Source organism: Ambystoma mexicanum, chromosome 9 (assembly GCF_040938575.1).
Source record: "Ambystoma mexicanum isolate Mex_15411 chromosome 9, UKY_AmexF1_1, whole genome shotgun sequence".
In the NCBI taxonomy this organism is placed as follows: domain Eukaryota; kingdom Metazoa; phylum Chordata; class Amphibia; order Caudata; family Ambystomatidae; genus Ambystoma; species Ambystoma mexicanum.
The window spans coordinates 521835862-521858236 of record NC_090931.1 but is presented as its reverse complement, the minus strand read 5'-3'; the positions used below and the strand labels follow the sequence as shown (position 1 = coordinate 521858236).

Genomic DNA, 22375 nt, shown 5'->3' with positions numbered 1-22375 from the left:
TTGGTTTTTGTTTGTGGTATGTCATCTGTTCCTTCTTGTTTGACATTCTGCTGATTTTCGAGCTCCCTGCTGTGCATTTGAGTTGGTACTGAGGCGGTTCTTTGTGGGTCTGCTGATGTGAGGTCTTTTCCTTGTTTTGCTCCTTGTTTGAGTTCTTGATCATCGACTGTTTGAGCCAGTCTCATGAATCCTTCTAAGACGGACTTTAAGAGTGGATCATCATGATCAATGTTCGATTGGTTTTTCCTGTTAAACTCAGAATTTTTGATATCTGCTAAAATGGATTTGATGTCCATCCACATTAATTCATTGCTACCATTGAACAGGATAACGTTCATAGTTAGATCTTATATGCTTTCTGTTTGTTCCTTTTCTTTTGTTGAAGCTGAATTAGGGGTTCTTTTAGTTGTTTATACACTGCTACATTTAGGCCAACAAGCGAAGATTCGCAACTACCAACTTCTTTTGACAATTCCATCAACACCTTCATCTCCTTGAATGTCCTCTTGTGGATTTAGATCAGGATCCACATGAGTTTAGCAGAAGGTATCCTCACGCATGTGTGAGTCATTTCTGTTAAGTTCGTTATCTTACATTTGGTGAATTGTGCTTGCTGCCCAAGACAAATTTTCCAGAGCATTTAGGCTTTGTGATCTCTGTTTTGTTTGTGCCAGATTGGTAATTGTTTGTTTCAAAGTAGAAGTTGACAGTGTATTCTTGGTTCTGATGCATGGTGGTGTTAACTAAATGGATTGGGACTTGGAAAGATTCTGGTGGATGAGAGGTGGTCATGATGTAAACACTTTCTGTGCCTGCAACATCTATGTCAATTTGTGTGGGTTTATTGAGCATGACGGAAGTGGGAGAAGTCGCAGGCTCAATGCTTTGTGTGCAATGAAAATGGTTGTGGTATTCTGTTTCAGGTGCTTTGAGGTCATCTTTATTTTTTTTTATTTTTTAACAAGCTATTTTATTTTATTTTGAGCACCAACCGGTAACATTCATATATGTAATACAATAGGAGGCTTGTTTCGGTGCCAATATATTCCAACTCCCACAAACATAACAATAGTGGTACATTCAGGTATCCGGTCATGATTCAACCGATCAGTCAGTCAAACATTTTCGGGAACAGGTTAAGTTCATTGCCTAGAGTTCCAGAGTGTCCCTTCAAGTGTCCAAGTTTATCTCCTAATAGGTTCACAGCACCGAAACATTTCTGAGAATGGCTGGTGTGTGGAATTGATTGTCTCTGAACTGCTTAGGAGCCCCATCCTGAAATAAATCTTTTAATGTTAGGGTGGTGCCCCCCCCTCCTAATTTGGCCAAAACCCTGGGGCTGTTCCCGGCGAGAACTCACTATAGTGACTCAATGGGGTAAGGGGGCCCTTCCCAGGGCTGAGCTTTCTTGCCCGCAGCGCTTTGTCCCAGTAGTGAAGAGTGCTTCTTGTGGAGGCTAGCAGGCATCCCCCGGATTCTCTTGCTTTAGTCTTTAAAAACCCTTCATACCCCAATGGAATCTTTGTAGCCTGTTGTTCCAAATTGCGCCCCTCTCTCCCAGCTTCCTGTGAGGACCAGTGCAGCATAGGTGCTAGCTAGGCTGCCGTGATGTAGCGGGACACACCAGGGACCCCCAACCCCCATCATTCCCAGGCCTCTGATTAGGATTCCCCTGCCAACTGAGGTTTTCTGCCCCCCAGATGAATTGCAATATCTCTTTCTGTAGCCGTGCTATGAGTTTGGGTGGCATCCAAAGCGGTAGCGCACTCAGCACATATAAAAATCTGGGAAGAAGAGTCATTTTGACCGCCGTTCTTCTTGCGAACCAGGAGAATTCCTGCAGGTCCCATCTTTTTTGGCCCTTGATAAGGCTTCTCATAAGATTAGAGATATTGGCATTGAAGATCCCCTTACTCGTGGGGGTCAGCTTCACCCCCAGATATTCCAAGTCCTCCCTTTCCCACACCAATGGGTAAGACCCGCTCCACCCGAGACCTCCAATTGGTCTTCTGAGATGTTGAGTGCCCTAGACTTTGCAAAATACCTGGAAACCCGAGACCTCTGCAAAGTTAACCATGAGATCCAGTACCTTCGACAGCGTACTCACTGTGTCTCTCAAGAACATTAGTACATCATCGGCATACAATGCCACTTTGTGATCTGACCCCTTCACTACCACTCCCTTTATTGTTGGATCCTCCCTAATCACGCGTTCCAGTGGCCCCATAGCAAAAACTAAGGGGGAGAGCGGGCATCCTTGTCTAGTGCCCCTATGAATAGGTATAGACTCTGAATTCTTCCCATTCATTTAGAGTTTCATGGGGTCTGAAAATGAGCTGAAATCATCCGTGTGAAGGTTTCTCCACACCCCAAATGTTCTAGTGCAAGTTTAAGGTAGTTCCAGTCCATGCTGTTGAATGCTCTTGTGGCATCCAATGCTAAGATTGAAAGGTTCTACTCAGTCCTTTACCCCCTTTGTATCACATTCACTGCCCTGCATGTATTGATCTGAGTGTGTCTGCCCATTTTGAAACCCTTCTGGCCCAGGTGAATGATTTTGGGTAAAATCTTCATTGGTCTAAGGGAGATAATTTTCGAGTATATTTTGGCATCGCCATTGAGCAAAGAGATTGGACGGTAGCTAGAGCACAGGGAGGGGTCCTGTAAAGACTGGAGGGGCTGTCTGTACTCCAGCTCTCTATATGGCAGAGGAGAGGCACAGAGGAACCCAGGCAAGATTCTCTATTATTGGTAACGTAGTCGAGCAATCAAGGCTTAGCTCCCAGGAGGTGATGCAGGCTGGTTCTTAAGTACACTGTAGTCCCCAAGCACCCACAAAGGAATGTCCACACACTGTATTAGTGAAAACACAGTTTTTATATAATTAAGGTTCAAGGTTATATACAGATTCACAATAACTCACTTTGTGCTCAGTTAATCTGCAATGTCGAATATATATACACAGTTCTACGTGGTACCACAATTACTATCCGATTAAAAGTGCATCAACTGTACTTTGGTCAAATGTCACACAAATCAATTTATAAAGTGAACCAACAATAGACTTGGGAGGAAAGCAGTTTGTTAGAATAATTGGCAGAATACTGAGCCCCTACCACCAGGCACAATTCTGTATGAGGATCCCCCCACCTGGACAACCTGCAAATAAATATATACTGCAAGCCCAGTCCATATATTGTTCAATGAGTCTTATTTCCTTCTAAAAGGTTTGTACCACCCAAATGTACATGGAATAGCAGAGTTCTTCGAAGAGGCGTCGATGGATCCTTCTTGAGTGACTCAGTTTAAGGCAGGAGCCACAGATCGTCGATAGTCCTCGAAGAAGGTGAACTTGGCGTCTATGATCCTCAATGAAAAGTTTGATGGCGTTGAGGTGGCTGATTCGGTCCTGGCGGTGCTCGTCGACGATGGGTCGAGGACGTCCTGCGAAGACGAGGCATGCGGTGCACCCCACAGTCGATAGATGGTTACCGCAAAGAGTCTATGAAGAACTTTGGCCCAGCAAGGGCGTTGAACCGTTAGGCGTCTCTGCAGTCTTCGGGTGGCGGGAAACCCACTGCGGATTCTCCTCGGCACATCGGCCGCCTGGCGAGAGTCCTTGGATTTGAGTGTCTTAATCGATGGAGCATTGCAGCTCTGGTCCTCGGCGGCACAGCGTCAAATGGTGACTGCTTCTGGGCAACATCGCTTTGACGGGCCTGCAGCAGGTTATAGAAAACCTGCAAACCACGGTCCACGACGGTGGACGGAATGACCGGTGCTGCTCTTCATTCTCCTTGGCGGTCCCCGTCTCCGGTCAGCAGCCTATCGAGGGTCTGACTTCCAGGGAACTTCAGCGAAGGTTAGCAGTGCTCGATGGTCACTCGGAGCTCGGGAAGAGGTCGCCCAACCAGGTCCTCTCTCGAATCAGTCCTCCATAAACTCGACCGCAGTCGGATCGGGTCAAAGCAAATGCAGCAGCAAGTCGTCTTCTTCCAGCTGGGCTTCAAGCATAAGCATCAAGTATCAACTTCAGCTTCTGAACGAATTCTAGCAGTGAGAGGCCCCCAAGTATACTGTTCTGTCTCATTCATTCTGCTGGGTCACACTCAGGCAACCTATCACTCAGAAGGGAATTTAGAAGTCAGGCAGCCTATCAGGCTTACAGTGCATTCAGGCCATTCCCCCTCCCTCTCAGACACTCAAAACAAGGAATGTGTATTGGGACAAGTACCCAGCCAATCAGCACTACACACTGCATTCATACCAGTTTCGGGCAGGGCTGTCTCAGTCTTTGTGTCACATACCAGAAAGTAGAGACCCAGAACAAGAAGTGCATATTGGTCATCCACTCCATTCACCCAGGTCCCACCCCAAGGGTGTACCCACAACATACAGTCACTGGGAAGGCTCCAGCCAGTCTGGCCTGGGCTTCCCCACAATACCATATATGGAACTTCCACCCAACAGCCAGTCAGGGGGAAGGGACAGAGTCCGAGGTTTCCAGGACTTTGGGAAGACAAGGTAACAGGCAATGGAAAGCAAGAGGCCACAGGGGCTACCTTGTCTCTTATCAGGAATCAACTGATTCCAATGGTAGGGCTTGTGTATCTACTAATGGAGGCTACTTGGAGCACCTGTCAAATTCAGCATGAAGCTGCCACCAGCCCATACCCTGCACTGTGGGCCACACACAGGTGCCCATAAACATACACTTGGGGCACAGGGTTGTACCCCCACCCATGGATGCCATAAGGGTATCCCAAGAGTCTGTACACCAAACCAAAAATAGGAAGAGCTGCACTGCCAGGAGTCCCACCTGGACTCCTGGGCAGAAAACAAGTCAGAACAAATATGATAAAGCAATAAAGGATAAGGATATGGAGGCCCTGTCCCTCCTATGCATTGCCAGCATCACAGGTCCCTTTCGGGCTTTAATAGTAGAATGGTCGTGGAGGGTCCCATATCCCCTGACACCTTCCCGGTGTCCCTTTTTATAAGGTTAAATAATCTGGTCAAGAGGCCCATTAAAATAGGTTGAAATATTGTATAATATTCGTTCTCGAATCCATCTGGACCCTGAGCTTTATTCCCCACCAGTCCCAATTGGGTTCCTACCATCTGATCCGTATAAAGGAAGGTGACGAATGTAAAACAGCCTTTAGAACACCCTTTGGTCATTTTGAATAGTTGGTTATGCCCTTCGTACTTGCTAATGCCCCAGCGGTCTTCCAACGTTTTATGGACCGGGTGTTCTCCTATATGCTGTTCCTCTTCATCATAGTATACCTGGACGACATATTGATATACTCCAAGGACCATCTGAAGCATGAAGAACATGTTAAGCAGTTTTATAACGTCTACGTGAACATAAGCTCCTGGCCAAACCCGAGAAATGCCTTTTCTATGTGTCTACTGTTCACTATCTCGGATTCGTCCTCAGCCCAGAGGGAATTGGAAGGGACCGCTCGAAAGTGGACTCCATTCTATCCTGGCCTGTTCCAACTACTGTGAAACAAATTCAATCCTTCCTGGGGCTTGCTAACTTATACCTTCTTTTTCAGAGATTATACATCTGATAATTACATTGTTGAAGAAGGATACACCCTTTCACTGGACAGCAGCCCAAGATGAGGCGTTTCAACGGTTAAAGTCAGAGTTTACACAAGCCCCCATCCTGGCCCAACCTGACATTGATCGACCCCTCCTAGTGGAAACTGATTCCTCTAACTACGCCATTGGGGCAGTCCTGAAACCGGAATTAAGCTAGAACACCCCATCGCCTACCTTTCTCGCACCTTGACCCCTAGCGAAGCCCACTATTCTGTTTTGGAAAAGGAACTACTAGCCATCCGTCAAGCCTTCACAGACTGGCGTCGTCTACTCCTGGGAGCGAAACATCCTGTTCAAGTCCGCATGGACCATCGGAATCTTCAATTCCTGCAATCCCTGTAATTTAGGAACAGTGGGCCTTCTTCTTTGCTCAGTACCAGTTTCAAATCCATCATGTTCCTGGAACACCCAATATAATAGCTGACGCCTTATCCCGACGTCCTGACTACGAAAGTCTTGAATACCGATCCTTCCCAAAGATGTTTCCCCACACAATATTCGTTGCCCAAGCAATCCGTCTCCTAGAAGACATTCGGATTCAAACTCAGTCCTCTGAAATTTGGAAGGAGTTTAACGGAAAGAATCGATGGAACCTCAAGGCGAAGGGCGGATATTTATTCAAGGACAATTGCCTGGTCATCCCCACTCAGAGACTAGGACAAAAGATCACAAGCCTATGTCATGATACCCTTCATTCAGGACACCGTGGCATCACCAACACCCTCCGTCTAATACAAAAGCAGTTTTGGGGCCGAAGATGATGGATGATGTCCAGCTTTACATCCAAACCTGTGCAGTCTTCACTCAAAACAAGCATGACAACAAGAAACTGGCAGGTCTCCTGCTCCAACCAGTGCTGCCAACAAGACCTTGGGAATTCATTGCTACAGACTTTATTGTGGAACTACCACCTTCCAGGGGATACACAACTATCAAGGTTACCATTGATTTATTCACTCACTTTTCTCATTTTACACCTTTATATAAACTACCATCCTCCTCTGAACTTGCTGGAATCTTCCTGGAACACATATTCCGACTTCACGGATTACCTTCCAAGATCATATCTGACAGAGGACCCCAGTACATATCTCCGTTCTGGAAACAATTATGTCGCATACTAGGAATCCAACGTTCCCTATCCTCAGGTTATCGTCCGCAAACCAATGGAGCTAATGAACGCGTGAACCAAACTTTGGAACAATATCTTCGCTGTTTCGCCACCAAGGTCCAGGACGATTGGTCACTCTTGATACCTGTGGCTGAATTCGCCTACAACAACTCTGATCACTCGACTGTCAAAATCAGTCCCTTCTTCTGTAGCCAAGGATTCCACCCTTCATTTCTACCATCCATTCTCCCACATTCTACCCCTGTTCCTACAGTTGACTCCTGGATTGAAACACTCATCAATGTACACAAAGAAGCAAAAGAACACCTTGAAAAGGCCCGAGCAAACACCAAGCACTATACTGACTCCAAAAGAAGACCAGGGCCTTCATATGCAATAGGTGATAAGGTCTGTCTATCCTCGAAACTTCTGCCTCGACACTTACGACCAAACAAATTGGCTGTCCGGTACTATGGTACTTTCTCCATAAAGCAAATCATTAACCCAGTGGCCTTCCGACTCAGACTACCAGAATCTTGGAAGAGGATCCACACAATTTTTCACACATCTCTGTTAAAACCATACGTCCAGTCCTCTCGAACTGCTCCAAGATCTACCCCTGTGATTGTCAATGATCAGTTAGAATACAAGGTTTCAGAATGTGACTCCAGGTACAGACGTGGACAGCTACAGTATCTGGTCGAGTGGAAAGGGTACCCTCCTAGTGAACGCACCTGGGAACCAGTCTCAAACATAAATGCCCCCAGACTGCTCCGAAGGTACCACCTTATACACCCAGGCAAACCCGGAGGAGGCATGCTGTCATGAACCACCGTATGCGTCCCTTCTGGACTTCGTGGTCCCTGACCCATACGGGACTGAACTCAGCAGTACTCCCAACATGGCCGCTGAACGCAGAACGCTGTTTGCCAGTCTCCGTGTTGTACGCTCTACGTTCTACAAAGCAGACATGCCCCGCAGCCCTGCGCGTCTCAACGCTACCACTTGCAGTAGTCGGACGTGTGCGGCTGGAGTTCGTACAGCGATTACTTCTGATTCCTGGTTCCCGGTCCCCTGAATCTCCTCTTCTTTCATCCTTCCCCTTTTTCCTCACATTGCATTTCCTGGATCGCCAGCGCATTCGTATCTCCGAGTGCGCTCCTCGCCATTTCCTGGACTTTTTCCCAGACATCTGAACGCTTCCTGGAGTCGGGTCAAGAACCGCACGCTGGAACCCGAGGATCCAAGCACAGGGTTATACAAAACCCGAACAGTGTGAAAGAAGACATCTTCGAAGATCACAAACAAACAATACAGACAGGTGAGAAGGGGGAAACCTGCGACACACGAAGAGTCTATCAGTCATGAGGCACGCCTGGGTGTTCCTCGAAAAAACAGAACTGAAGCCAACGGGCGCGGCACAGGCTATTTATACTGATGATGACGTCGACACGGTACGGAGCCCGTAGAGGGACATCGACGCCACAACCTCGTGCACAGCGCCCTATGGCGAGAATTTTTCCGAAGCAGCAAAGCTGGCAGGATACGTTTATCATAAGATGAGGAATACGTGGGAGGAAAATCCAGTCGAAAGAACGTTACAGTTGGTAAGTAACTTGTTCTTTGCGGATGAGAGGGGTGGGAAGGGGGTCGTCGCGGGCTGCGGTTGGGTGAGTTTTGGACAGGAGAAGGGAGACTTCAGAATCAGAGACGGGAGTGAAGTTAGAAATGGTGGTGGAGGAGGACGTGAGAGGTGGGGGGGGTATATGATGGTGATTGCAGAATGTCTTGACGTTGTACCTTTAGAGGAGAAGAAGTTGGCGAGATCAGTAGCTGAGAGAGTTGGTTAGCAGAAGGATCAGGAGTGGGGGGGAGAGAGAAGGCGGGGTCAAGGTTTGAAAGATGCAGCGGGCATGAGTAGATTGAGTGTGGAGAAGGTTGGAAAAGTAAGTTTGTTTGGCAGATTTAATGCAGCGGTCATAGAGAGTGTGGTAGGAGAAGTAGGTAGCTTGGTTAGCTGGAGAGCGGTGTTTGTGCCGACGTCTTTCAAGGCGGCGGAGAAGGCAGCGCATAGAGGAGAGGTGTGGAGAGAGCCAGGGTTGAGCAGGTTTGCGGGGACGGAAGGAGGTGAGAGAGTGGAGTTGGTCGAGACCGGTGGAGAGGGCTGAAGAAAGAGTGGATATGCATCATTCGCACAGGGATTGGAAAAGTGAGGGCGAGTGGGAAGGCAGTTGGAGCAGGTATTGTAGTAAAAAGTGAAGTGTTAAAGTAGCGAAGATCGCATCGGGAGAAGGAGGGGGAAGATGGAGGGGGAGGGGGAGAGGGAGAGATAGAGGGGGGGGTAAGGGAGACAGAGAGTAGAGAGTGGTCGGGCAAATAGCAAGGGAGGTCAGATACAGAGGAAGCCATGAACAAGGAAACAAAGATTAGGTCTAGAGTGGAACCGGAAGTGTGAGTGGGTGGAGTAGGGAGAGGGGTGAGTAAATAGAAGTCGAGTAATGAGAGGAAGGGGGAGGAAAGTTGAGAGGTTGAGAGATGGAGGTTAAAGTCGCCAAGCATGATCAGTGGAGTAGCACTAGGTGAGATGTGGCTGAGGAGGTGGTCAATGTCTTTAAGGAAAGATACAAGTGGGCCAGGTGGACGGTAGATAATGAGAACGGATATGGCAGGTGGTGAGGTGAAGATTTTGTGCATGTATTCAAAGAAGGGAAAGTGGGGAAGAGGAATTGGACAGGGAGCTGATAGGTACTTTGGGTGATGTAATAGACCAATGCCGCTGCCACATCCGGTGGAGCGGGGAACGTGGAAGAAGGAGGAGTAGGAGAAAGAATTGAGAGAAGCAGGAACTGAGGAATTAGGAGAGGAGTATGGGGGGGGGGGTTCCAAGTTTCAGTGATGCAGAGGAAGTGAAGGTTAAGATGTAAGAGTAGGTGTAATACAGCTGCGGTCTTATTGCATAGCGATCTTGCGTTCCATGAGGCAATGTCGATGATGTTGGAGGTGTCAACAAGTTGGGGATAAATGAGGTTGTGGTGTCGAATTAGGGCGGAAGGCCAGTGAGCCATCTGGGGCTTGAGGGTTGAAGGACTGTTGAGTGTGGAGATGGTAATGATGATTAAGCACAATACCTTGAGGCAGGGCCAGACAAGAGGACGGGGAGTTGTGGAGAAAAGCGGAGGGAGCAGGCAGTTGGGGTGCTGCACGCTTGATAGCTCCTTAGATATGGAGTTGCCATATACAACTAAGTAGCAGTTTGCATAGCTATGCTAAGGCTTGACTTGGGGTTGGGTATGAAAGCTGCGGTAGGCGGGGAGACAGTGAAGCTGATGGGCGTGGCCAGTAACTGTCAGGCTTTGTCTTGTGATGAGGAGCTGCTCCTGGTGGTGGGGGGGCAGAAGGGGCAGAGGGTGAAGTAGAGGTCAGGGATAGGGTGGCAGTTGGGGAGGACCAGGAAACTCACCCGGTCAGGTAGAGCCGGGGCCTGGGTTGACGTGGCCCAAGGGCATATAGGGAGGTGCAGGGAACAGTCCTGAATGAGCGGAGCAGGAAACTGGGTTGGAGTTGCCAAAGGCCGCTAGGGAGGAGCTGGAGACACTCCCTGGTTGTTGGCAGATACTTCTATACTGTTGAGACTTTATTGGACTTGAGTACAGAATGCCTGGAAGCAGAGAATGATGTTGAGAGCACAAGTTCTGCTATTTTATGGTGTATGGCTGGAAGAAGGAGCAGGAGAGTGGCAGTGCTGCAAGTCTACTGGAGGCCGGTGAAGGGATGCCTATGTGCCGCTGGTGTGAGTCCTCTGGTCCTGCTATCTTATGGTGTACGACTGGAGGATGGAACAGGAGGGTAGGTGGGCGGCACGTCCGCAGGAGGCTGGTGAAGGGACACTGGTGAGCAGTAGTTCTGAGTGCCTGTAGGATGCTTAAAGCGGGAAGGAGGCAGACCTGGAGGAAGGGGACAGTATGGTGGAGGGTGAACCTCTGTCAGCGCGATGATGTGCTCTTTGGAGGGAGTGCAAGAAGGTTGGAGAGGGACCAGCCTAGCAGCACGGGTTAACCTGAGCGCCAGAAGGACATCCGGTGGGCTGGAGAAGGGAACACAAATTGTGGTGCAGTACCTGTGAGTTTGTAGTATGCCGAGGGAGGTCGCAGTATAAAGTTAGTCGGGCTCCAGAAAGAGCAAAGAGAGACGTAGAGGGGGGGGGCAGGGAAAGGGTGGAGCGAGTCCCAACTGCCGATGAAGGGTTCCTGGTGCCTAGCTCTTCTTACATGTGGTTGCTCTTCATGACTGCAGTGTGGGTGGTCTCCGCTGGGCAATACGAAGCGTTAGCTGTGCTCAGCGGTTCTCAGCTGGCAGGTCGCAGCACAAACTGAGTTGAGGCTTAGGGAGAGCGAGGAGTAGGGTGCAGTGGTGCAGAGCGGGGGAAGGGTGCAGCGTGCCAAGGCAGTAGTGAGACGTGCCTGTCACCAAAAGTGTTACAGACCTTGCTCTCCTTACCAGTGGCTTTGCTTAGCAACTACCGAGTAGGTGGGCTTCGCTGGGGAGTATGAGGCGTTAGCTTTGCCTGGTAGTATTCGACTGGAGCGGTAGTTGCGGAACGCCAGCCAAGTTGCTCGCCTTAGCGGTGGCTTTGCACTCCTTACTGGTGGCTTTGCTTTGCTTCGCTGGGAAGTTTGAGGCGTTAGCTTCGTCTGGTAGTATTCGGCTGAAGCGGGAGGTGCAGAGCACCAGCCAAGTTAATGCTCCTTACTGGTGGCTTAGCTTTGCAACTACCGTGTAGGTGGGCTTCGCTGGGCAGTATGAGGCATTAGCTTTGCCTGGAAGTATTTGTCTGGAGCGAAAGGTGCGGAACGGCAGCCAAGTTACTCTGGACTCGCCATCTTGGCTGGCACGTGGCAGGGACGGACTGCGCTCCTAAGTTTCATTCTTACTGATCGGTGCTGCGATTATTAAAGAAGATTCATTCCGTGATGGCTGAAGTGTTCCTGGGCATAAACGTGCGAGTTGGTGCAGGAAAATTGTAGTTTATAAAGCTATCTTGCTGCATGATTCAGCCTGAGGAGGGGAGACGCCGGGTCAGGCTACCAATGCTTCTGCGCCCCCTGGTTGTCCCTTTTTTTGTTCTCTCCTTTTCTTTCACCAACACCCTTCTATTGTTCCTTCAGTCATGGTGTGCTGGAAACAACCTTTGCCTCAACGGCAGTAAGACTGAGATTTTTCTCATTGGGACCCCTGCTCCCACCATCCTACTATCACTCTGGTCGGCCTCCCTTGGCCCTGCGTCTGCACCCACCTGTGAGAGGACCATGTGAGATCTAGAGAGTGGGGGATGACAGCTAGACCAGAGGGCAAGAGTACCAGACAACTTCTAAATGTGCACCCTGTTTCAAATTCAAAAGCAGAATAAACACAATGCAGGGTGTGCACATTTTTACAGCTAAATAGAATTTTCATGAGGTTCTGGGAGTGAAAGTACAGACATGACAGGGTGGAGAGGTCAAGGTAGCAGAGGAAGAAGAGAATGTGCGCTTGCGGTTGTGGAGGCTGATCTTCATGGAAGTGAGCGTTAGATTGTCAGGAACTGCACAGGTGAGTGTATGGGGTTCTACAGGTAGTAGATCATCATTCCACATTTATGTGTCGTCCTCTGGTGTACAGTCAACCCGGAAGGTATGGATGTGTAGTTGAGCCTCCATATGATCACGTTTATTGAAGCAGATAGAGCAGACCACAGGTCCCGGACAGGCAATGGACAGGGAACAGACAGGGCCTTAGATGCAGGCCTTTGAATCCAAGGGCCGGCTCCAAACTGTGTGGCTGATGAAATAGTTAGCCAACAAATGGGGGTGAGGGGCGGGAGAAGCGGGCTCCGACCTCAGGATGCTGCAGGAGGCTAAAAAAGAGAGTGGCCATCTTGAGGAGGCCAAGAGGCAGGCAAATGCAATGGGAGACCGCAGTAGAACACTCAGGAAAAAAAGCATAAGCTTGCCTTGCTTGCCGAGGTGAAAGAAATAATTTTGCACATTAGCCTTTGCAGTTTATGCATTTCTCTTTTCTTTTTTCAATGCAGATCGGCGAGTCATGCCAGTATAGAAGGAAAGATCATAATTATTTGTTGTGTTTAGGGGAGAAGATAGAGAAGATGGCAAAATGCATCAAAAAGAAACCAGGTTGAGGTTGAAACCACACCACTGACCCAGTAGTGGAAGCTTGGGTACCACATGTGTTTTTACTTTTGGTCATAGAGAAAATCGCCTATTCAGTACACAACAAAAAATACACATTTTGTATCCATGTAGCATCCTTTCTTACAATACATAAAAAGACTAAATAAGAAACTCCATATTCCCAATAGGGATCAACAAGTATTTGAAATCCCAAACGTTCAGGATGGTCACGTGGCAGCACATGCTCGGCCAGCTGGAGGAGGGGGTTTTCCTGGTGACCTTGGATCTGGAGGATGCCTACTTTCATGTTCCCAAACATCGAAATGTCCTTGTGCTTTGTGGTTCAGGGGTGGCCCTACCAGTTCAAAGCCCTGCCATACGGCCTGAAATTAGCTCCAAAGTTGTTCACGAAGTGCTCTGCTCTGGTTGCTGCGCATCTACGTCTCAAAGGCATCCACTTTTTCCTTTTCTGGACGACTGGCTCATCCGCTCCTGCTATCACGCGCTGGCAATCCAGCACACTGCGGAGATCATCCGCCATCTGACAGAGCTCAGATTCTACATCAACTATTTGAAGTCCTCTCCCTGATTTCTGACTATTTGTTCCATCTTGCCTTTTGTTTTTGTGTTCTCTGTGCGCTCTGAGGCCCATGGGTGTGTGGCGCTTAATAAACATTTAATAATAATGTCGGTCACTGACTGGGCTTCTTGAATGTTTGCAATCTTGTGCGAGTGGGGGGGGAATCGACTGGATATTGGTGTAAATCATGCTGAAATTATTAGAACTATAGAATGCTTAAAACCCTTGTGGCACTACTGAGCAAGTTAGTCTTGTGAGTGGGCAGGTGGATTGAGAGCAGGAAGTGAGAGGGGAGGGTTCAGGTGGGCAAATGATAATGTGCAAGTTATTGCCATGAAAATCAATACAAAGTATGAAATGTAAATAAATGTTATGCATTAGCCTTAATTGGCCTTCACTACTTCTCGTTCAAGATGCATCGCAATGCTCAATTTGAAAGCAAATTATATCCGGTTCTGGCCATCCCTAAACTTGGATATGAGAGGCTGTTGCATTGTGGGGCAAAATAGGCTTGAGGTACAAGCAGTGATAATGTGTTATCTTTGGGGCCCATCACCTTTGCCTATGAATAGTTTGTATAATTTATCACATTTTACAATCACCTGGTTAACCATGGATTTAGTCATCACCCAGAGATGTGGAAATAGCCATAAGATCTACTGTTGCAAAAGCTGCAGTGTTACCCGACCAGGATTTTCTGAAAGTCTTTACCTCGGCTTTCACTCCCAATGCAGAGTGTATGTATACAGAGGAAGCTTGTTCTTAGTAACTTTTGCCAGTTTCTTCAATTGTGCCACACTGACAAATTGACCCTTTGTGTTTAATTACTTACATGTTACTGCAGTTTGTGCTATGCTTCCTAATTGGACCACAAACCATTTATTATTTGAATTGTAAATTTACCACCACAACAGTTTTTAGTGTATTTTGTTTTGTTCATTCAGGACGTCCACTATAGATATGTACCAACAATTACATATTTAAGTGAGGCACGAAGAAACTCCTGGTGACTTTCTTATTGCAATCTTAACCTGCCCCAATTCCCCAAAGTTGCCTTGTTGCTATCAAAATGCACCCTTTCAAGCAAGATTGTAGCATTGCTGTTTTCACTTTAGTCAGAAGACTAAAGACCTGCTTCCTTTTTGCAAACAGTATTTGACAGCAGGAAGTGAATCTGTCACTCACTATGCAGCTTGCCACGAAAATGTCTAACTTATTTCATTAGTTCTCAATTTGTCGTGATGCTTTCTTGTCTTGCAGGTTTATTTAACGCTTTTGATGAAAATCGTGACAATCACATAGACTTCAAGGAAATCTCATGTGGGTTGTCGGCATGCTGCAGAGGACCTCTGGCTGAACGGCAGAAATGTAAGTGGGTGCTGCTGAGCTCTTTAAATTTACAAATAAGAATGACGACTCAAGTCAAAACTAGTTTGTAAAAGTTGCCTTACTCAAATGTAAACATTTTTTTTTTAATGAATGCTATATAGTTATTAAATAACCTTTTAACATTTCTCAAATGCATACTAACATTTCTCAAATGCATACAATAATAAAAGAGAAAAATTGAAACATAGCAAATCACATTAAATACCACTATAATTCAGCATACAACATTACAACATTACAATATACAATTCATAATTCATGAAACCTTTAAAGCATTTAATCAATATCCCACATCACACACAACTGCAAATATTGCACATAAAAAGATCAACAGTACATAAGAGCAAGAACACTCCCTATTTAACTGTACCCGTATCTGGTAGCTCCAACTGCAAAGAGCCCAGAAAGCTAACAACGGCCAATACTGTTGAAGTTGTACTTCCTGCTAAGCAACTGTACCAAACAGCTTCCCTCTCACGTAGACTAAACAGATTTTAAAACTTTCTTAAAATTATAAATATTTTCACTTGCACTGCTTTACGTGATGTCACATGTTTCATAGTCTCACTTTAGCCATTTTTCTTACAAAATCTACACATGGCGAGCTCTGGCTGCATCATGCCATATCTGACTAGGACTTCCTTAGTCAAAACTAGATTCCATCTGCATCTTAAACGATACCTGATCTTCCTATCTGGGTAAATGGCAAGATGTGGCGCTAACACTCTCACTCGCTTATGCTCGAGGCTCAAGTGACTCAACAATTCATATCTGTATTTCTTCCATTGTTGCTATCCAGTTGGATTCGTATAAGATCTGTTTTACTATCCCAAATGTATTGTATGGTAATGGTTGTGTAAAAAGTACCTTTGGGTTTTAGTTGAGTTGTGCAATGTAAGACAAAGGTTCTTAACAGTCTCACAGTAACCGAAATATGGATTTGGCCAAAACTAATTTCGAATGGATTGTGTCCTCCTATGTATTCCTCATCTTAAGATATGTCCATATGCAGCTTCAGCTGCTTTGGAATTTGTTTCCAGCAGAGGGCGCTGCGGGCCGATGCCTGTCAACTTGATGTCCCTTGCAGGCATCTGTCTCGATGTCATTGATGGTATAAAGTATGTGCGGCGACTGTTGGCTTCAGTTCCATTTTTGTGTCGTAAAAGCTATCGCTTCGGATACAGTGCGCTTCGGTTCTTTAACGAGAAACTTTGAGTAAAAAAGCTTAAAATGGCATTGTTATCAGTGTCTTCGACTCCGAGATCGGGGTTTAAGAAGGGCTAGAACTGTGGGGCGAAGATGTCCCTTACGAACCCACATCGGGTGTGTCTGTGGTGCCTTGGTCCCTCTCACGCTACCATCGACTGTAAGGCCTGGCTATCGATGACCGCGAAAGCCCTGAAAGAGTGAAGAGGGAAACTAGCGGCAGTTAGGTCAAAATCCCCTACGATGACTCTGTCAAAGACAGTCTTTGGACCAGTCGAGAAATATTTCTCCTCGTCAAAAGAAGAAAAAAAGATTGAGATCACGAAGTGCTTCTCACCAATTGTCATCTTCGCGACGTTCAAAGAAAATGCATCATAAGTTGCTGTTTTCATTGTCGAGTTCCTCCCCAGAACGGGCTAAATGCCTGACAAAATCACCCTCCCCGGCAGAGTGGGAGGAGTTCAGAGTGAATGCAAGTATTGGAGAATGCAGCCTTGACCCCTTCGAAGACTTATGAAAGCCATGCCCAGGTCGAAAAACTTGACAAGAAAAAAGATGAGGGCAAACCCGTGCGCCCTTGAGCCCGGAAGGCAAGGAAAAATCTTCTTGAGCGGTCGAAGGATACCTCGAGTCGAGAAAAATCTTCCTCGAGGAAGAAGTCATTGACGCCATTGGCGCCTATAGACTTCTCGTTGGACCCTAACAAGTCCTCATCTTTGACGGTGTCGGAGATTTCGGCGCCACTATCAACGCCATTGAGGATTACAGAGAAAATATATACACCACTACCAAGAAAGTACTTTAACACCTGGGGTCCCTGAACCCTTGATCTCAGAGGAATCAAGATTGGAAAATGTACAGGAGTCCCTGCAAAATGCAGGAGGACTGGATACATCCCCAGAATTAGAGTTTGGGAGACCTGATCCTACTGACAATGCAGAAGGGTCTTACAGACAATGTCCAGGGGTTCCATGTGATATTTTCTCCGCAAAAATATCGGCATATTTTTGCGGCGAAAATAACACATGGACCCTACGGGGAACACCCCTGTAAACTCTGCATCATTTTTTTATGTGCGGGGGACACCCCCGCACCTAATATTTTCACCACCAAAAATATCGCCTATGGCCGTTCCCGACGACCATATATTCGGCGATATTTTTGCTGGCGAAAATATTACCTGATACCTGTCCAGGGTGGTGTAATACATGGGGTGGAAAAGACCCACACCAGTATATGAGCAGGATGACCTTAATGACATCCTAGATAAAGGACCCAAGGAGGATCCTATTCTTCCTTTTCATGTGGCATTGCAAAGGAGAGTAAATACAAATTGAGAGAAGCCAGAATTAATTCCGGCAGTTAATAAAAAAACCAACATCAAAATACAGCGTGTCCAGTAGTGACCCCAGTTAACTGATGAAACATCCCACTCCAGAAGATTTGGTGGTACAGGCTGCCACATCCAGCTCAAGACAAAATTCATACCCGACTATTCCCCCAAATAGAGATGACAAGTGTTACGACGCTTTGGCCAAGATAGTTTTCTCTGTGGGAAGTATGGCCCAAAAGTCAGTTAATGCTACATGCACGTTGGCCAGGTTCACGCATACTATTTAAGAATGTATAGCAATGGCGGCTGGTTTTAGCCCCAAAGAGGAAGAAAGAGACTGATTTCTAAATTTAGTAAAGGATGGGAAGGACGCAATGTGCAAATCCCTCCTGACAGGTCTCGGCACTGCTGACAGAATCAGCAAGTCCATGGCGGCTAGTACAGTAATGCGCAGATTTGCCTGGTTACGAAAGTGCGGTTTTGCTCCAGATATACAATCCAGACTGCTTAACATGCCTTCGATGGCACACGTTTATTTGGAAGCAAGACTGCCTTGGTGATGCTATTAGAAAGCCACAAAACATCCAACCCGCACACCTTGGAGGGGTGTAGGTCCTTTCGCTTTTACTCCTCACGGGGAGAGGGGAAGGTAGAGAAAAGAAATCTGTATCCTGCTGCCATTGGAACAAATTCTGCAGCTGGTGCAGGGATAAGAATGGGGATCCAGTTTCAAGCAGTACACCTATGGTGTTATCATTTTTAATACACCTGGCCAACCTGCGGCTCCAGGCTGGTACAATTAAGGGGTATCTGGCAGCGCTCTCTATTTTTAAATTCTCCTCTGAAGTGGCATCGTTCTTCAAGATCTCACTTGTGATACAATTCTTAAAAGGACTGACAAATACATTTCCCCCGGTCCCATTTCAAGTCTTATCTTGGGACCTCAACTTGGTGTTGAGATTTGTAATATGTGCTCCTTTTTGAGCCTATCCATACCTGTCCGTTAAGGTTATTAACTTTAAAGACCATTCTTTTAGTGGCCATCACATCAGCCCGAAGAGTGAGTGAACTTCAGGCCTTGTCCTGCAAGCCTCCTTATACAATCTTCTATAAGGACAGTCCTTAAGGTTAAAACTACCTTCTTACCTAAGATTGTGTCTGAGTGCCATTTAACTCAGAAAATAATGTTACCTTCATTCTGTCCTCCTCCTCACCCTGGAAAGGAAGAGGAGAGGTTACACAGGCTTGATCCAAGAAGTGCACTGAGTTTTTACATCTCCAGGATGTCTAAAATAAGACACGATGACCAACTTTTTGTTACACGGGCCACAATTTGGGTATGGCAATTTCGGAACAAGCCTTATCAAGGTGGATCATCCTACGAATATCTGAATGCTACAGATTAGATGGAAAGGATCCTCTGTATGGCCTTAGAGCTCATTCGACCAGGCATGGCTACCTCCTCTGCATTACAGAGGGATGTTCCAATAAAAGATATTTGTGCGGCAGCCATATGGTCTTCCGTACACACTTTTACCAAACACTATAATCTCGACTCTTCCTCTAGCCGGTAAGGTTTATTTATGAAAGGCAGTGCTACATTTGGTGCACACAGGCCTATAAAGGAACTCCTAAATGATCATGAGTCTGAAAAATCTGACTTCCTCCTCCAAGAATACATACACTGCTTTGGGAGTTTTATCATAAGATGAGGAATACATGGGAGGACACAATCCATTTGAAAAACAAGTTACTTACCCATGGTAACATTCTTTCAACTGGATGTTCCTTCCACGTATTCCTCATTGCCCCTCCAAGCCGACCCCGCTGTAGAATTTTTCCATGTGATTGCAGTCTTTGCTCTTTCAGGAGGAGTAACTGGCGGGTTTAGGATACACGCTTTAAAAACGGAACTGAAGCCAACGGTCGCTGCGCACGTTTTATTCCTGCCATGATGTCGACAACGAGATGGATGCCTCAGAGGGAAATCGCGTCGACGGCATCGACGCGCAGCACCCTCTCCTGGAAAATATTTCCAAAGCAGCTGAAGCTGGAAATGGAAATATCATAAGATGAGGAATTTGTGGGAGGAACAACCAGTCGAAAGAACGTTACCATGGGTAAGTAACTTGTTCTTCAGCAAGTTAATTCACAGTTAAAACTTGAAAGTTTCTGTGACACAGTAGCCTCAAATGCTTGACTGCGAAAAGTCTTCCAGTTTTAGTGCAGGGTCTCTTAATTTGCTGTTACTAGAGTGTATAAGTTCACATTAATCTCATAGGGACTACTGTGCACATTATCCATACTTAAGCAGTAAAGACAATAATGTACCCCAGTGGGTGAAGCAGGCCCCAGCCTAAGACTGGCTGTATTAAACACAGTATCTATCCTGATAATGTGTCCTTAGCACACCTAATTGTTATCTTGAAATGATCAACTAGCTAACTATTGTTTGTTTCAAGTCTATGCTGTGTTTTGCAAGGTTGCACAATGCACAAAGCATGTTAATGGATGTTGATATTCGTGCAAGGTCCTCCTTGCCAACACTAGGCAAATTATACTTATATGCTAATGACAGATTGTAATCAAAAAGATCTGAAGCACTTCGTGATCTAATCTCCCTCAACATTCAGAAAAAAGCAATGTTGTCCTGCAAACATGGTCCCCTACCTTGACCAAGTTAGGACATCTATCCAGTCTCTCCCTCCTACTCGCTGACGCGATTGAAGTTTCTTTAACTGAGTTCAGCATTACTCTGGCCAGCCCCTTATTACTACCACGATGCAGCCTGCTCTTTCACCCTCCCCCAAAACCATAGATTTCCTCTGTCATCATGCAGCTTAGAACAAACATGAAATCATGCATCTCAAAATACACTGTTGTTGTAGAACTTGCTCCCCTGCTCTCCTACTGCATAAAGACTCCCTCCTCCCCTCACCAATGCTCTCAACTTTGTCAAATCCCCCTATTACTTGGATCTCATATCCTCTCTCTGCTCTCCCATTGACATGTTGTCCTTGGCCTTCCAGGCAATGCCTCGACCCCCAAAACGTGATCCATTTCCTCCTCACTCTCATTAAGGTATCATACTTTTCCAATATCACAAAAATATTAGACTGTCCACTTTTATCCCTCTGCATCTTACGTCTCCCCTTCTCCCTCTTTTCTCTACTGCACTTGCTAGCACTTCAACAGCTGCGCTGATATCCATCCTCCATTTGGACAACCCATCATGCACTCCCATTGATCCTTTTGCACCACACACTATCAAAAATGTTGCTCCACACACCCGCTTTCACCTCCTCAAACTTCAATTTAACTTTATCTATTGGTATCCTACCTGCTTGTTCTAAGGGAGCCTTGGTCTTACCATCTTAAAAAACCTAGTGTGGAATAAGATCTCACCCAGAATGGACATGAGCTGCATCGTCCCAGTGAGGTGGTGATGATCCATCGATCCGACAGCTCTAGCGAGCAAGGGCGGATCTGTAAGCGAGAAGGTGGGGTGGGTTAGTAAGGTGAAGAGGGAGCACGATAGTGAGAGAGAAGTGGTGTCCTGTTGGCAGCTTCAGCTCGGTATACATCGTGCGCTGAGCTTTGGTGCGAGTATCTGATCGATGTCAGTCCTCGTGTGCTGTTTGTGCGGCTTATGTGTTGTTTGGTGAAGTGCGTGCGGCTTGCTTTGCGAGAGGTGGTTGTGCAGGTTTTTGTATGAGTTAAGTATGCAGAAATTTTGAGCATTTTTGATTAGTGGTTATATGTCTCGCAGCTGACCTTTGCAGTTTGGCTAAGCGCCTAGATTCGAGAATCCTGTAGAATGGGGGATAGGCCCAGGTTTCACAATTCATTACGTTTCCCATACAGTAGACAGAGAAGGGGATATACCTAGACTTGAGTCCTGTATAGTGGGAGAGAGGTCTAGGTTCTGCAATGAATGCGTTATAACATACAACAGATAAAGATGGAGGCAACACCTAGGTTTGAATGTCCTGCAGAGTGGGTGTGACGCAGGCTAATGTTCACAATATGCTTAATATGCTGACTAAATATGCAAAGCGTAATGCTGAATGTTGAATGCACAATCTTGGCACGTGGGGCACTTGCTTTTCTCTCCCCATCCTAGGCGCTAGCTTTCTCTTCTAACACATATGCGCACCACAGTCCCCTTCTGTGCATGGCAGAGGTCACTCACTGAGTCAGCCCCTCATTTGCCCATTTCTCCCCTGCCCAGGGTATTGGGGCACTAACAATCTAAGATGGAAGGAGAAGAGGCTCCACTGATCTAAGTGGTACCCATCGTGCAAAGAATATGAATCATATGAATCATTCATATGGCACACCACACATTTAATAGTCGCAAGTTGCAGAGTGAGTAGGTTTACCTCTGAAAAGTGGTTAAGATATGATCAAGGCAGAGAAAGTCCATCTTTCTAGTGTCCTTTACCCAGAAGTTATGGGACTCTGGGATCTAAGTGGCCTCCTCACACACATCATTCACACAGTTGGCTTCTGCAGTCCATCCGCTGGGACCAGCGACACCCCACTCGTCACCGCTGCACCACCGAGCACACGCAACGCAAATACTCCCTCTCTGCAGTGGTCACTGAGCTGGCGAACAGCCCTGCGTGTCAGCAGCCGGCGGCGGCACATGGCACCGACTGCAGCATTGCTTGCATTGCAGTGGAGTTTGTGCAGCAGCACCGTTTGCATCGCAGTGCTACTGTCAATGCAGGGCAGCTTACTTTGCTCCGCAATGTGCTCGAAAACACACTTTGCATTGCACTACATTAGGGATAACTTTGGTGTGGCAGCACAGTTTCTATCGCAGTACACATCTGACCGCATCTCACTTTGCACCGAAGCAAGCTTCACATCGCAGCACACCGTGCAATGCGCTCACTTCCAGTGCAGCTCACCATGCATTCCACCGCGGACTCTGCATCACAGCACAGTTGCACTGCAGCTCAGTTGCACTG

The 22375-nt window shown here is 46.8% G+C and overlaps 1 protein-coding gene across 2 annotated transcripts in view; it reads left to right on the top strand.

Annotated features, from left to right (window-relative positions):
• The window catches only part of USP32 (ubiquitin specific peptidase 32), a 3569419-nt gene that overhangs the window by 272901 nt on the left and 3274143 nt on the right, over positions 1–22375 (top strand). For both annotated transcript variants that reach the window (XM_069615070.1, XM_069615069.1), the window contains exon 7: positions 14732–14839. In XM_069615070.1, the coding sequence (XP_069471171.1) occupies positions 14732–14839 (108 nt within the window). The remainder of the gene's footprint in view (positions 1–14731; positions 14840–22375) is intronic.